The sequence below is a fragment of the Ranitomeya imitator genome, chromosome 1 (genome assembly GCF_032444005.1).
Source record: "Ranitomeya imitator isolate aRanImi1 chromosome 1, aRanImi1.pri, whole genome shotgun sequence".
NCBI lineage: Eukaryota > Metazoa > Chordata > Amphibia > Anura > Dendrobatidae > Ranitomeya > Ranitomeya imitator.
The window spans coordinates 71,062,366-71,078,528 of NC_091282.1; the positions used below are offsets into that span (position 1 = coordinate 71,062,366).

The 16,163-nt window shown below is 45.8% G+C and overlaps 1 protein-coding gene and 1 non-coding gene across 20 annotated transcripts in view; both read right to left on the reverse strand.

Annotated features, from left to right (window-relative positions):
• The window catches only part of UBAP2 (ubiquitin associated protein 2), an 81,186-nt gene that overhangs the window by 38,696 nt on the left and 26,327 nt on the right, over positions 1-16,163 (reverse strand). For 10 of the 19 annotated variants that reach the window (XM_069747713.1, XM_069747675.1, XM_069747684.1 and 7 more), the window contains exons 2-12: positions 11,937-12,070; positions 10,336-10,413; positions 8,920-9,030; positions 8,617-8,770; positions 8,445-8,522; positions 7,918-7,975; positions 7,727-7,830; positions 7,397-7,446; positions 3,362-3,429; positions 3,061-3,247; positions 2,115-2,316 (exon numbers count right to left, since the gene is read on the reverse strand). In XM_069747713.1, coding sequence (XP_069603814.1) covers positions 2,115-2,316; positions 3,061-3,247; positions 3,362-3,429; positions 7,397-7,446; positions 7,727-7,830; positions 7,918-7,975; positions 8,445-8,522; positions 8,617-8,770; positions 8,920-9,030; positions 10,336-10,413; positions 11,937-12,029 — 1,183 coding nt within the window. In that variant the 5' untranslated portion in view covers positions 12,030-12,070. Of the gene's footprint in view, positions 1-2,114; positions 2,317-3,060; positions 3,248-3,361; positions 3,430-7,396; positions 7,450-7,726; positions 7,831-7,917; positions 7,976-8,444; positions 8,523-8,616; positions 8,771-8,919; positions 9,031-10,335; positions 10,414-11,936; positions 12,071-16,163 lie in introns of those variants that run through there. The other 9 variants (XM_069747694.1, XM_069747643.1, XM_069747664.1 and 6 more) reach the window with 2 other exon arrangements.
• Positions 1,759-1,841, reverse strand: LOC138660529 (small nucleolar RNA SNORD121A). Its single transcript, XR_011317917.1, has one exon. It is a non-coding gene; the product is annotated as a small nucleolar RNA SNORD121A (small nucleolar RNA).

A 16,163-nucleotide genomic window follows, 5' to 3' on the forward strand; every position in this document is an offset into this window, starting at 1 on the left:
GGTCGCCGGTTCCTCATCAACCTGAAGGGACTGGTTGACGGCCTCGATGAGATTATCTATAGTGCTCTGATAACCTGGCGACTCCAGATCTAGAGACCCATCAGACTCAGGATCAGAGTCGTGGTCGGAAGAGGTGCCTGGGGAGCGAGAGCGGGAAGCGAAGCTGACGGACGCAGAGGCACCAGAGGGCCTGGGGGACGAGCTACGGACGCGCTTCCTAGATGACCACTTGTGCTTAGAATGAGAGCGGCCCCTGCAGGCTGAAAATTCCGCAGCCGTAGGGGAAGATTCCTGAATAGGCGGATTAGTTGCCCTGCTCCTGGTTGGATCCTGGAGGGACTCGATAGCTTTAGTCAAAGCCGCCATAGATTGCGAAAGTGACAAAGCCCACTCAGGGGGGCTGGTTACCGCGGGCTCGTTTGCGGCGGGGGGCTCCTGAGCGCATTTAGGGTCACAAGCATTACAGAGCGGAGCGGTATGCCCGCTTGGTAGCGCAGCCTGACAGGAGGTGCAAGAAGTGAAGAACACTGTGTTTTTGTAGATTTTCTGGGTTTATGCAGAGACATGTTGTCAGTTAACCTCCGTGCAGAGCTGTGGGGCACTTGTGCAGCTAGTGAGCGGAGCACTGAGTCAGTGTGCAGTGCACCTACCCAGGTCCTGTGTCCGGATGCCGCACTGAGACCGGAGAGGATTTGGTGGTATTCTGAGGCTCCTGCGAGAGCGAGCATCATGGACGCGCCGGTCAGTCCGTGCATGCGGTGAAATTTATATGGTCATCTGACTGCGCCTATAGGACGAGCAATGATGCAAAAACATTTCTTCACGAGTGAGAATCTGAGATGGTCCGTCCCATCGCACAATTCCTCAGCTGTGTACATGAAGAACTGGTTTATAGAAGAACAGTTAGGTAGGAAACACATTTCTATCTTCATATCTGGTGTAAGAGGAATATTTGTCATACCCGAATAGATCAGCCACAGGAAATAATGAGGCCCCGTATGGCAACAGACTGTACCCAGCAGTCACACGGCTTCTGGGTATTCACATGGTCTATTCCAGTTACTGGGCTGGAGACTCAATGCCACCAAATCTTAAGATTGAAAACACTGGATTACTTATTTTTCACCGTGCCCGAATTACACACTGCGTTATGCTCCAGAGCTGTAAGCAATCTTGTTCGCCATTTATGGCCCCTCCAATAACCAAGCACCCGTGATCCCGAGCACTCTTATTTCCATACATTGCCTAACAAAGGACGAATGCAAACGTCTAAAGCAAGCCCTGAACAAGCAAAGGATGCTGGGCGATGCCTGCTCTGAAGACTACAGGATAGTCAATGCAGCGCTAAATCATAACACACCCCCATATATTACCTTTGAATGCATCTCAGCTACAGATTGATGGGTGGTCTCCCCTGTCCAATGCAGTAACTTGAATAGAGCAGACGATGGTAACAATGGTCCTCCAGCAAAAACCTTCCTATGGCTGGCCTATGAATGTACTGGACACTGGGTGGAAGCCGGGCTCCCCCATAAGTTTCTGTAAAGGTCTACAATCTCCCCCCCCCCCCTTGCTATAGTTTTCTAGTCTAGAGTTTTGGGGAAAGGTTTGTTTGGGGCCTCTCTCCTTTCACAAAGGTTTTGCGATAATCCACATTTTTTGTTTGCACTAAAGTCAAGTTCACAAGCTTTGTAAAAATAGGGGGGGCACAAATTTCAAAATATATTAATGCTACATATAAATCGTCTAAAAGGTGGTATCCAGATCACTCAGAATGATTGTTCTCCTCAGACACAGTTCAGACGTGTGCTTGGAAAGATTGACATCATTGCGTTCCGGATAGACCACCAATGCTTTACTAACCAGCTGGTATTAGAAGCTGGATGCTAAAAGCCCCCTTTATACAATAGACGTGATGGCAAGTACTTGAAGAAGGACTGGACTTTATGATACAGGTGCAGACTGTAAGGGGTCAATCAAAGAAGATTTTTAGGAACGATGAACTACACCAAGAACTGAACCCAACGTAAAGGATTACTACGGAGAATTACAACATGGCACTTCCCAGTTTAAGGCGATGAGGGGATATTGAGGAGGGGTGAGGATGCTCTTACCAAACTGAGAGAGGACCGATGGCTGCGGCACAGGTTTTATGTCCCAAGAAGAGGAGGCCGTGGTATTGGCACTCTGCTGAGAGCTTGGGGTTGTGAACTGCCCCAGTCCAGGGTTCTTCAGCTGTTCCAGTATCTGGGCCCCAGCAGAATTTGTCGGTTTTGTAGACCCGATCTCACCAAACCCAGATCCGAGGACAGAGGACTACACAACAGAGAAGAGGGGCGGAAGAGGGGACAAACAAAAACACAGTTATACAGGTGTGCAAACTGTCAGCACCAAGGTCAAAGGGGTTTTCAGAAAATCATTCACCCCGACAACGTTAAACAAAAAAAAACGAACTGTGCTTTACTCAATGTCCTCAGGTGCAGTGAAAAGTCTCCGCCGCTGCTCCCGATGACTATAATTGTCTGCAGTCAGTGAACTCAGCGGCTCTTACCGTCAACTCAAGCAGAGGCGCCAATCTCACTGACTGGCTGCAGCGCTGTTGACATGATGGCAATAATAGACTACGAGAGCAGCAGTTTTGTTTTTTTTGTTTAAGCAAACTGCACTGACGCAGAAAGGTTTTTTCGAAACCTGAAACCTAAAACCCTGTAATATATATATTTATCATCCAATGAGCATGTGATGTCACTTTTCTGTGGAATATATTTGCCACAATTAATGAAAAGAATGTAAAAGTAGATTGAGAAGTGGTTAAAAAGTACCATAGGTTTTACTCCCCGTGTTGTGGAGAAACTTTCACCATTTAAAAAAAAAAAAGAAAAACTTCTTTAAAAGTTGCAAATGCTCAAATCTTTACCAACTGGTTCCAACACTGAGGATCAAGTTGGAGGGAAAAGCGTCATAAAAAACAGCAAACAGACAAGATGGTTTTACAAGAGGACGATGGATGAATTCCCCCCTATATCTGCTGCCATACAAGTGGATTAGGATGTGACGTACCAGACTAGGTGGCGTGAAGCTGCTGATCGCAGTGGCGCTGCTGGCCGCGGGCGTGATCTGAGAGCTGTGCTGAGAATTCGTGAACACCAGCGCCTGCCCGAAATTCTGCTGCTGTGTAGACTCAAACCCTGCAGACCCGGCCTCACTGTTTTGCTGCGGTTTTTGGAGCAGGGCTACCAGGTCGATGCTGAAAACAAAAAGGAAAGTCAAAATGCTACAAATAAGAAGGACAGAAGTTATGGTGCAGATTCATGTCCAATGCTAGTCACTCTCGATATCCCTCAGCTCCTACAGCACGTACCTTTGCCCGGGTGTAATGTGGTTTTCTGTGGGTACAGACGATGCAGTGAAGACTTTTGTTTCAGAAAGCTGCAAGAAAAAAGACAAAAATGATCAAACACAACTTCAATAGTTACTTTGTAAATACAAGATGCTCATCTTTAACTGATCCTGTGTTATAGACTATTGTAATCCAGAGCTGCATTCATAATTCTGCTGTGCATTACTGGAAACATCAGTAAGCTTGTTGACAACCCCTTAAAATCTTAAACAGTAACTTTTTCCTATCTTACTAAAGATGTAACCCCCCCTCAGAATATCAGTGCAAGCTGTGTACATAGACTAAGAGAGCAGGAAATGCTGGGGGAGTTCAGCTGTGAGGCCTGCAGTTGTGAACTCTGCACTATACAGACTGGAGGAGAAGCAGTCAGCAATATGGAATTTTCTCTGTCACTTCAATGGGGGACACAGGAAGCCATGGGGTGTATGCTGCTGCCACTAGGAGGCTGACACTGAGCACAAAAGTTAGCTCCCCCCAAGCAGGGTACACCCCACCGACCAGAGCCAAGCCCATCAGCTTAGTGTCAGTAGGAGGTGGACGCAGGTCTCTCATTAGACCCTTATCTACCTCAGTCTTTGTCATCTACCAGTAATATTTTCCCATTTCTTTTGCAGAACGTTTCCTCTTCTATCTCCTGGAGGGAAATATTGTGACCAGTCTCTCTGTAGTCCCACGTAGAGACAACGAGTACGGCGCGGACTGACACCCCAACCCCCACGTACACTCATGTCTATCAGACAGCACCCTAACAATCAAGAGTTCAGGTGATCCAGAGGACGGTCGTTGCCCTCCACCCCTGTCCGCTCACGACCAGATCCAGACAGCGTCAGGAGTTCCTCAAAGGTCACACACTTATCCCTGCCACGTGCGTCTCCCCCCTCAGACGTGCAGGGTGGGAAGATGGAACCGGTACCCTCAAACAGCCCGACAAACATGGAGAGGTCTGATGACACTCTTCCCCGTACTGCTGCGAAGATGGATGCTAGGTGCCTTGGGTTCAGAGGAAAGTAATGGGGTTGGCTCCTTGTAAAATTAAATATATAGGAATGGGCTTTTTATTTTTTAGACCTTTTACAGCCCGAGCGTGCAGTACCGCAATCGCCTCACCGCTCTGCTTCTCCCCGGCGGCCAGGTTTCCGCAGCTCAGGTCGGGGCATACTCCTGCAGGCGGAACAAGCCCCTTGCAATCCATCCAATCAATCACACGGGCTTTCCTGCGCTCTCCGGCCTCACCCAACCACAGCACGTCTCGCTTCCTAGGCACGTGGGCACCAAGTGGGCTCTGAGAGCAGTTATTCAGTGCGATTTTTCTTCCTTTACTCACCGCCCCCTCCTCAGCGCCATCTTGATCCCAAATCAGGAAAAGATGTGCCGCTGCTCGTCCGTTCTGTTGGTCTTTATCCCTAACCTGTCACCAATCCCTCCAGGGATCAGGTGTGTGTGTGTGTGTGTTATAACACACACACACCTTCGACAAGAGATGGTTTCTCTAATCAGACAGCTCTCCGTTTTGTTTCATCAGCAGGTTCTTATCCATAGTCGTTTATGACCGAGCATATCCTACATTGCCCCGTATAGTTCCAGCGTGTAAACGAGGGTTCTCAGCCCACTTCCAGATTCCGCGACTCAGTGATTGTTCGCCAACAATTTCGCAGTTGACTACACTCAATTTCCTCCCCCTTCATTTATCAGGGAGGTTTGTTTACTTCCGTACAGTATCCTCTGGGAAACTTCTATATCTGGCCTCCAGATCCATCTTCTGCGCTATTTCGGTGTGACTCTTCACGTTTTCTCAGCCTGCTTGTGGAACGCAGCATCCAAGCTCTGGTTCCTCCGTTCACGGCGGGTTTACGATCCATGTAGAGAAACCCTCCTATTCTTCCCCTCCTCTTCCTCCCTATTGTTGGAGCTTGGGTCTAGTTTGTTCCTCAGTGCCCTAGGTGCAGGTTTTTACCTCCCGTTCAGGGAAACTATATTACGAAGGCCGGTCTCCCACCCTTGGGGACTGCATTGGGACGTCCCATGGTTTCCTGTGTCCCCCAATGAAGCGACAGAGAAAAGAAGATTTTAGTTTCAGTGACATTTTTCTCGGAGCCGTCATTGAGGGACATAGCACCTGCCCTTTTTTTCAAAATGCTTGTTTGGCCAGTTTGTGTTCTATTTAGAGTATGTGCAGACGTTAAGTAATTGACAGCGCTTTGGATGCAGCACATGTCCGCTCCGTCCAAAGCGCTGCCGACTATTTAACGCAAGCGAATCTGCATGTGTTCATTAAACCATGCGGAATCACAGAGTCCAATACATTGTACAAGTGAAATTTATCTTGCGGAGACACAAGTTGACATGCTGCGGTCTGGAAAGAGGCACCACATGTCCGTCTCCACGGGTGAACTGCGGGCGACTGTGCACGCATAGTGGGCATGGGATTTCTTGAAATCCTATCCACTATGCTGTAACATATGGACCTGCAGCGTTTACTGACAGTGTCCACCTACCCTCAAGGTTGCTTCTCCTACTGCTTTCACACTAACTGATCGGTTTAGCTCTGGTTGGTGGGGTGTACACTACTGAGGAGGAGCTATTTTTTTTTGCCTAGTTTAAGCCTCCTAGTGTCAGCAGCACACACTCATGGTTTCCAGTTTCCTGTGTCCTGTGTCCCCCCAATGAAGGCTCCAAGAAAGATTTTATGGTAAAAAACCAAAATCTTACATTTCTAACAAGCAGTCAAGACCATCAACTTTTTATTTTTTGCAGGGGGTTTGGGATAAACTCTGTGCCAAAATCTGCCCCCAAAACATATTTCTATTGTTTGTAACTTAAGCTCATATTGCTGCTCATCTCACTTTACTGAAGCAGTTTCCACCAGTGGTTTTCTACATGGTAAGAAGGAAACCACTGAGGTCTGCGTTCAACCTGCAAATAAGTAGCAGATCTGCAGGGGCAAGCATTGAATTTTTGTTGCCAGTTACCCTGCAAATATGGTCGATTTTCCAAATAATTACATGCGAGTTTAAGCAAAGTTTAACTGGAGAATTTACAGACCTTTAAAATTACCTGCAAATCAGAGGGGGTTCAAGTCTTGAGATCACCAATAGCTCAAAAGGCTACTCAAAAGTGTGTAGCTCAGGAGCCGGAGGCTCTCAAGCTCCTGCATGATTGCACTACAGACCTATAGGCTATTTGAGCCCAGACACGGCGTAATCTTGACTTCTTAGTGTACTGAACTATTGGTCTCGTAGCCCAGATTCCAACCGCCAACTTGAAGGGGATTTAAAGGGAACCTGTCACCCCCAAAATCGAAGGTGAGCTAAGCCCACCGGCAACAGGGGCTTATCTACAGCATTCTGTAATGCTGTAGATAAGCCCCCGATGTATCCTGAAAGATGAGAAAGAGGTTAGATTATACTCACCTGGGCGGGCGGTCCGATGGGTGTCGTGGTCCGGTCTGGGGCCTCCCATCTTCTTACGATGACGTCCTCTTCTTGTCTTCACCCTGCGGCGCAGGCGTACTTTGTCTGCCCTGTTGAGGGCAGAGCAAAGCACTGCAGTGCGCAGGCGCCGGGAAAGATGAGAGAGGCCCGACACCTGCGCACTGCAGTACTTTGCTCTGCCTTCAACAGGGCAGATAAAGTATGCCTGCACCGAAGCCGCAGCGTGAAGACCAGAAGAGGACGTCATCCTATGAAGATGGGAGGCCCCGGACCGGACTGTGACGCCCACCGGATCGGACCGCCACTGGGTGAGTATAATCTAACCTCTTTCTCATCTTTCAGGATACATCGGGGGCTTATATACAGCATTACAGAATGCTGTAGATAAGCCCCTGATGCCGGTGGGCTTAGCTCCCCTTTGATTTTGGGGGTGACAGGTTCCCTTTAAGGCTTATAAATACTATATTATATACTTTTATATATCTTTTTATCTAGAGTATATCTATTGATATAGAGAGACATCTATCAGAGCCCGTCAAACCATAGCAATGCAAGCAGCACTCACATCTTCATTCCAGTCTTCTGCTGTCCACTCTTCAATTGAATTTCTCCATGCTCCTTGTAAAAAGCAGTAAATGAAAGTCCTAAGTAACGCATGAACATATAGGGAATAATACCATTTTACCACTTTCAAATAGGAAAAAAAATGAAATAAAAGGACATTACAAAGACAAATTTAAATGGAGAAAACACAAGACGAAAAGTTCCTCCTGCTAATCTCACATATAAAAGGGATATACAAAATATCTCTACTAATGTAAAAGTTGAAGTGTCAAAATTAATTGATGGCAACCAGATTTTAACCAAACAGAACCCGAGATTTAACAAAACTTACCAGTCCCGTCATCTCCGTCACTCTGGCCCGTCTCCCACACGTCTGCTTTTACACCGAAGCTATCATTAGTGCTGGGCTCGGTGTAGTCTGCAGGGTTGAACGTCCTGCAATGAAGAATAAAATTGCTCTGAGCAAAGTAACTACACCAATGGCAGCCATTCACATTATTATTATGTGTCCCCATTACCTACCCCATGCCCTGTGCTGAAAACCTTCCTGCCCCTCTACCTCGTCCACGACCTCCAAATCCTGGGGGGAAAAAAAAAGCTGTTGGCAGATCGAAGGCAATAATAACTACAGGGGACAGCACAGCAAACAAGCTGTACTAGTATCCATCCAATAAATGATAATTCTTTTTAATTTTGTTTGGGTGGAGCTGAGTATTTCCATTTAAAGATCCTATAGGATCCATTTCAGCCTACACTGGTGACGTGTGACCAAGACAAATCTCGGAGTTAGCAGCTTCTGCCCTAGGATTCTCACTGGATTTTCACTGACATCAGTGGACATGAAGGATCACAGATTGCACCTCCCTTATGCCTCAGTAAGACGGCCGTAATGAAGCTGCCATTGCTTCCATAGAACCGCGGTAAATCCCAGCCTACCAGTCTATCGACCAGAGCAATTATCATACTGTTAGTTTGGGTCATAAGACTCAAGGCCGGGTCTTAGTGCTGCAATATGGATGCTAAGAGCAGCAAACAAAAAACCACAGTACCTCTTCCACGTCCCCGTCTTCCCCGGTCAGCAGGTCTGTCCCCAGGGCCGCTGTCTACTCCATTTTCTTCTACTCTGACTGCATTAAAAAATATATAAAAATAAAACAACCTCATTAGACTTCATCCACAATTCCACCCTACCGTACAGAACGGCCATAGCAGGCAGCTTACACTCTCTACCACGGCTTCCTCCTCGGCCACGTCTGTTGGAGGTGCCACGGCCACGACTTGTTTCTCTATCTCCCCTCTTTTCCCGATTCTCTTTGTTTTCAGAGCTCTCTTTTCCAATGCTCTTCTTTTTGCCGCCGACTGTCTCCCAGGAAGTCTACAGTGACAAAAACAAGTCACTCTCAGAACAACCAAACGCACAGGACAGTTCTAGCCCCGTACGGAGACTTGCTTTATTCACTGCTGCACACAATCAATGCCACAATCCAGAGAACAGTAAGCCACTATAAAAGGCGGCGGACTCACCGTGTCAGAGTTTCCTTCCAGGAGTATATTAATGGCCCTGTTCACGTCTCCATTGCAGTCATGAAGCGCAACTATACACTCATCCTGGTTCTTTCCTGTCACTTCCATTAGCTGCAAGAATAGGAAAACAAATCTGAGCAAAGACTAATTCTATTATTTAATGTGACGCGTTTTGTAACCGACCCATTGTAAAATCCTTCTGAAAAGTCATGCCCGAGATCTTACCAAAGGTCGGCAGGCTTTGGGTATTAATGTGAGAGCAGTATGATGTAACGGCTAAGAACCCGACTCCGGCAATGTGTCACTTATTGGGCTACTTGTTGTAGTTGTGAAAAATTAATGAAATGTGGTCACAGCTACCCAAAATATTCAGATGTGGATCCTTACAGGCATGGCTACCAGTGCCTGCTACCGATTTTGGCCTCATTCCATGTTTAAACGCGTACGTGAAAAAACGGTCCCAGTCCAGAGTGATTAGTGCCCGTCATCAGTGTGTTATTTTTGGTTTTTTTCCATGGACGGGTAGAAAAGTAAATGACAAAGCTTATCCTATTCTTTGCAATGTTAAAGGGTTTATCCAAGACTTTTTTTTCCTCTATTTTTACTATGGGTGCAAAAACTGACAGGCAGGTACGTAGTTGCTACCTACCTGCCTGTTGTGCCCGATGCCGATCTCTGCCAGCATGGAACGGTCACAGGCCGCTCCGGACTGCAATTCAGAGGTGCTCTATTGATTGGGGGGGTAAGAGTCGACTCCACGCTGCCGAACAGCAGGAAACCGGCTGTCAATCATCATGATGTCGGCAGTCACGCCAAGTTGGCAGAGCCAATGAATTGTCCGCAGAAGCGGTCAGTGAACAACTACCTGCTTGTTAGCTTTTAAGCCAACAGTAAAGAAAATAAAAACGTCCTGCCTAAGCCCTTTAAATATGGGCGCAACACGAACCATACACTGATGCCACTGAACGAGTTTTTCACAAACCCATATATTGGCACTTTTCATCAGGGATACCGGAGAAAAACGAACATGTTTCCGTGAGCTTTGCACAGACAGTGCGGTGAAAAAACACTCTAGAACCATAGGTAATATACATGTGTACTAACTGTGACAAAACTGGATACAACCCGGCCGTCTGAATGACACCATGAGAGCTGGACTGGAGCATCTGGAGGCAGACGTTCCTTCAGAGCACATGGTTTCAGACTGATGTGACCAATTTTTAGCTGTAGGGAGAGAGGACAGCTTACACGGCCCCCTACATAGACCCCTGACAGCTGTTCACCGCCAAGCCATGCAGCCTGACACATGCAAATCACCACCTGCCATCCAAGCAGGTCTGTTCAGCAGGGCAGGAAAAGCGGCACAAACGTTCTCTTCCAAAAATGGGTCTACAAGTGAAGAAAGCCTCAACGTACTTGTTTCACCTTATCCTCAAAGTCTGCATCGTTTTTGTCGTAGATCATCTGTGCGAGGCGGATCTGCTCAGCTGTTGCCTGCAAACACAAAACGTGCAGTTACCCCGAAGGCGACGACAGATTAGCAGCCTCTCTCCAAGCATGGCTGACGCCCCAGCAGGCTGGAAATATCTCCGCCGTCAGCAGGAGTGGGGCAGAGCGAGAAGTCAACTGCAGGCATGTTAGAGAGCTTCAGTATAGGGGCTAAAGATAGAAAACGGTATAACGTGCGGCAAACACACCGTCACCCTGCTGCCGCACCACGCCGGGACGGCACATGTGTCACAGGGACATTACACATCAGAAATATTCCATTATCAATTCATGATCATTAATGGAATTGCTCTAAAGTGGCCTCCAACGATCCAGCACAACGCAATGTGGAATGAGAGCAGAAGACTAAAAGCCAACAAAAAGCTTTCCAATCTTGGGCTCCTTCTTAATTCATTTTTAATGCAGCCATTTCACATTATTCCATTAATTTCCTCTTCTTCCTGCAATGCCCATAACTTTCCCCATCTACATAACTAAATGAGGGATTCTTTTTTGTGGGACGACTTGTAGTTCTGAATTACATCATTTACTTTACCATATAATATCCTGAAAAGCAGCAAGAAAGTCCAAACTGACAGTTGAAGAAAAAAAAAAAAAAATTGTTTTGGAGATTTTAATAGCATACACTTTTATGGACACCATTTTGGGGTACATATAATATTTTGATTGCATTGATTTCAAATTTGTTCTTTATTTTTGAATTCGGAAAATAAAAACGTTATAGAACAAAAAAAAAAAAAAACAACTTTTTTTTAAAAAAAAATATATCCCCCCCCCCCTAGGAACCGTGAACCTGCAATCATTGGACTCTTGTACTATATACGTACATATATACATATATATATGTATACTATATCTCTCAATAATTTCATGTGGGGCACCAGACAATTGGTTGTACCATGGGAGGGGGTAACAAAAACTGAGCAAGCAAAACATTTAAATGCCCCTGTCTGATGTCAGTAGTTAATCAGCAGTGAACAGAGCCAGCTTTGGTGCTGCTGTTAGAGGCAGGTGCCGGCTGTATAACACAGTCGGCACCTTCCGTGTATGGTGCAGGCTCCTCAGCCTGCTTCGTACACCTGCACCCGATAAGGAATTGAAGGGGTTGTCCACTACAATTATATTTTTTAAAAGATTGTCACTTCCAACTATACCGAAATGTTACTATTTAAGCCAATTATTGGCTGTTGATTAGCTGTAGTGGTCACATGACCTCCAAAAAAAAAAAAAAAAAAAAGAAAAGGAGACTGGCAGGGATCATGGGCAGTGTTGCATAGATCGAGAGATTTTTATTTTTACACTTTTGACCACCTTTCGCCAAATTACAACATCAAATTAGAAGACAAAAACCTCCGATTTGTAGCCATAACTTTTTTTGTTTTGTTTTAAATAATGGCCTGAAAAATTTATAATATTGAGCAGAACTTTAAAGATGAAAGGACGTTACTGCATAAGCAAATGAAAAAAACAAAACCCAGAAATGGGAGCGTACGACAGAGGACACTTACCTGTACCTGTTTCTGTGGTTGTGTCTGTGGAGTTGTAATCTGTGTTTTTTCCCGAGTGCCCCGGGTGCGTTCATTTCCCACCGAAGTCATCATATACAGTATATACAAAACAATGTATGTACAAAATAGAAAATCTGCAAAGGAAAAGAATAAGATGAGACATTATCCTAAAAATCAGTAACAGAATAGCAACCCCAAAGCAATCCTACAAAGATCCACTCCTGTGAGGCTGCTTTCACACATCCGTGTACATGAAGACCCGGCCGGACCACTCGGACTCCACCGATTTCAGCCCAAGCTTTCCTACATATTGCTTTTTGAACCCGGAAAATCCACATCAAAATGTTCCTTGTGAATAGACTCTAAAGCTGGCCATACACTACAGGGCTGTGGGGTCCGCAAGCCGAACCTTCGACTTAAGGGTATGTTCACACGTTCAGGATTTCCATCCTTTTTTTTTCAGGACAGTTTTTTTAAAAACTGCAGCTCTTGGCAGAAAACGCAGGTCCTTTTTTTGGTCCTTTTTTGATGCGTTTTTGATGCGTTTTTTGATCCTTTTGTTATGCAGTTTTCTATGCAGAGACTGTGTGTTTCCTGGGAAGCTTTTTAGGGCTAAAATGGCTGAAAATACCCTAACCCTACCCCTAACCCTAACCCTATTCTAACCTTAGTGAAAAAAAAAAAAAAAAAATTCTTAATTTTTTTATTGTCCCTACCAATGGGGGTGACAAAGTGGGGGGGGGTGTCATTTACTATTTTTTTTATTTTGATCACTGAGATATAACCTATCTCAGTGATCAAAATGCACTTTGGAGCGAATCTGCCGGCCGGCAGATTCGGCGGGCGCACTGCGCATGCGCCCGCCATTTTGCAAGATGGCGGCGCCCAGGGAGAAGACGGCCGGACGGACACCGGGACGCCGGGAAAGTATAAGGGGGGGAGATTAGGGCACGGGGGGGGGGGGGGGGGGGGGGGGCATCGGAGCGCTGGGGGGGGCATCGGAGCACGGGGGGGGGGGGGGGCATCGGAGCACGGGGGGGCGGGATCGGAGCACGGGGGGGGGCAGCCACACTCCGCCCACGCACTTCCGCCCGCTCCCCCGCACTTCCTGCTGCAGCGGTTCTGCACATCAAATCGCAGTAAAACCCGCAGATATATTTTTGATCTGCGGGTTTTACTGCGATTTTGACCTCACAATGGAGGTCTATGGGTGCAGAACCGCTGCGGTTCAGGAAAAAGAATTGACATGCTCCTTCTTTTTTCCCGCAGCTATTCTGCGCGGCTTTTTACACGAAATTCCGGATCATGTGCACAGCAGTGACTGTTTTCCATAGGGTTACATTGTTATGTACCCTGCATGGAAAACAGCTGCGGAACCGCAGCGGCAATACCGCTGCGGTTCCGCAGTAAAAAACGCACTGTGTGAACATGGCCTTAGACTCCTCAATTTCCATGACACCGACTCCCCCAAAATGGGCTCCGACGCCGACTCCACAGCCCTGCATCCACATTAGATAGCCCTCGGCCAAACGATCGGCCGAAAGACCTCTCAGCCGACTCTCCCATACACAGGAGCGCTCGCTCTCCCGAGAGGTTTGTTTTTTTTGTTCTCAATGCGAAAACTGTTCTCTGGAAGAATGTAGCGCTCGACAGTCCGAAATCGGACATACGCAATCGACATCTCTCCTGACCATCAGTCAGCCGGCTTACCCCGTAGACATTAGACCGAACCTGTCGATATCGGCGGATTCAGCTGACATTGGTGTAAAGTGTACGGTGGACCTTCCAGGACAGAACCACGTTCAATACTATTTATTCTGGACCCATTTGTGCGATACAATCAGTCTCTGAACGAGCGTTTTGCTTCTTCACTGGTGGCATGTTTACACATTAGGAGCAAACATTTTTAGGTGCACTAGTTCACCTTACCAGCCAAAGTAAATGGAGTTTTAATAAATTATTTTTTTTTAAAAAGGTGTCACTTTTCCTGTATTAAGGAAAGATATATATCTTGGTACCGTGTTAGCCAGTAGATAGAAAAATATTTAGAATTGAGAGTCCTCAGTGGTTGATACCTTTTAATGGTCAACTGAAAAGATGGTAACAAATTGCAAGCTTTCCAGACTACACAGGTCTCTTCATCAGGCAAAGACTAAAACAAATTCTGAAGAATGAAGAGACCTGTGTAGTCTGGAAAGCTTGCAATTTGTTACCATCTTTTCAGTCAGCCATTAAAAGGTATCAACCACTGAGGACTCTCAATTCTAAATATTTTTCCTGTATTATCCATCAAAAAATTCCACATGCCCGAAAATAGTAGAAACGGCAGGCCATCCTGCAAAAGTGGGCCGTCATATAGCGACAATAGCAGGAGAGTACAAAGCAAGTTGTGGCTCCAAGAACGCAGTGATACAAAGACACTTTTTTGGTCGCACAACAACCGTCCCTGGTCCCAGTATCGATACCACAATCGTCGGCGCGGCTGTCTGAAATCTATACACAGGCCACAGAGCCAATCACCAGGCCTGCACTACACACTGACACAAACCCTCAGCCGAGACATCCATCCATCCATCCACCCTGCTGCTCTTACTAATCTCAGCCGGGGAAATGAGGTGAGCGGCCACAAGGCAACACCAGGATCACGTTTCATCAACTGCTCCAGTCCTGGCAACATGGGAGTCAATAACCAAACAATGGGAGGGACGCGGAAATCAATACTAAGACAATAGAAAGGGAGCAAAGGACACCGAGAAATGGGGGGAAACATGAAGACAGCACAGCACAGACTAAAGACAACATGCAGCATGTTAATTCTTTCAGTTTATGTTCCCACATGGCATATATGCTACGTTTTTTTCAGCTGCTTTTTTTAATGCAGAAAATCTGCTGCTTTTAACTGTCCAAGCAAAATGGATGCGATTTCATGAAAGCGAATAGAAACACTGAAATGTGTTTTTTAGGCACTTTATTACTGAAAGCAAAATACCACAGTTGCGTTTAAGTGAGTACATTTTTCTGTTATTAAAAAGAAAATGCATTAAAAAATGCAGCTTTAAATCTATACAAAGCATAAAATAAAACGGAAACTACTACTAAAAAAAAGCAAAAATAAAAAACAAGGCTACGTCCACATGTTGCGATTTTGCATGTAAATTATAAGCGTCTTTTTACAGTACCAGAAAAAGCGACAAAATTTTAGAAATCTCATGCACACGCATTGTTTTTTTTGTTTCCTCTGACTGAATTGGAAATCTGCAGCATATCACTTGTTTTAGCGTTTTTTGTTCACCCACAGAAAGCAATAAGTGCAATAAAGCAGCAAAAATATTGCCATCGGTTTTTGCTGTGTTTTGGTAAAGAGAACACAGGTACAGCGAGATGAGAAACCCATTAGTTTTTGTGATTTTCCCACATATATTCCATAATGACTTGGTGTCCTCACATGAGTATGGATGTTACTATTAGTACAGATTAATAAAATTAGTGAGATCAGAGAAAGCAAACAATGTCCGACCAACTCAATGCCCTGCCAGTGTGTAAAAGTATAGAATGCCCAGACAACTCGATGCCCTGCCAATGTGTAAAAGTATAGAATGCCCAGACAACTCAAAGCCCTGCCAATGTGTAAAAGTATAGAATGCCCAGACAACTCAATGTCCTGCCAATGTGTAAAAGTATAGAATGCCCAGACAACTCAATGCCCTGCCAATGTGTAAAAGTTTAGAATGCCCAGACAACTCAATGCCTTGCCAATGTGCAAAAGTAAAACAATGTCCGACCAACTCAATGCCCTGCCAATGTGTAAAAGTAAAACAATGTCCGACCAACTCAGTGCCCTGCCAATGTGTAAAAGTATAGAATGCCCAGACAACTCAAAGCCCTGCCAATGTGTAAAAGTATAGAATGCCCAGACAACTCAATGTCCTGCCAATGTGTAAAAGTATAGAATGCCCAGACAACTCAATGCCCTGCCAATGTGTAAAAGTTTAGAATGCCCAGACAACTCAATGCCTTGCCAATGTGCAAAAGTAAAACAATGTCCGACCAACTCAATGCCCTGCCAATGTGTAAAAGTAAAACAATGTCCGACCAACTCAATGCCCTGCCAATGTGCAAAAGTAAAACAATGTCCGACCAACTCAATGCCCTGCCAATGTGTAAAAGTAAAACAATGTCCGACCAACTCAATGCCCTGCCAATGTGCAAAAGTAAAACAATGTCCGA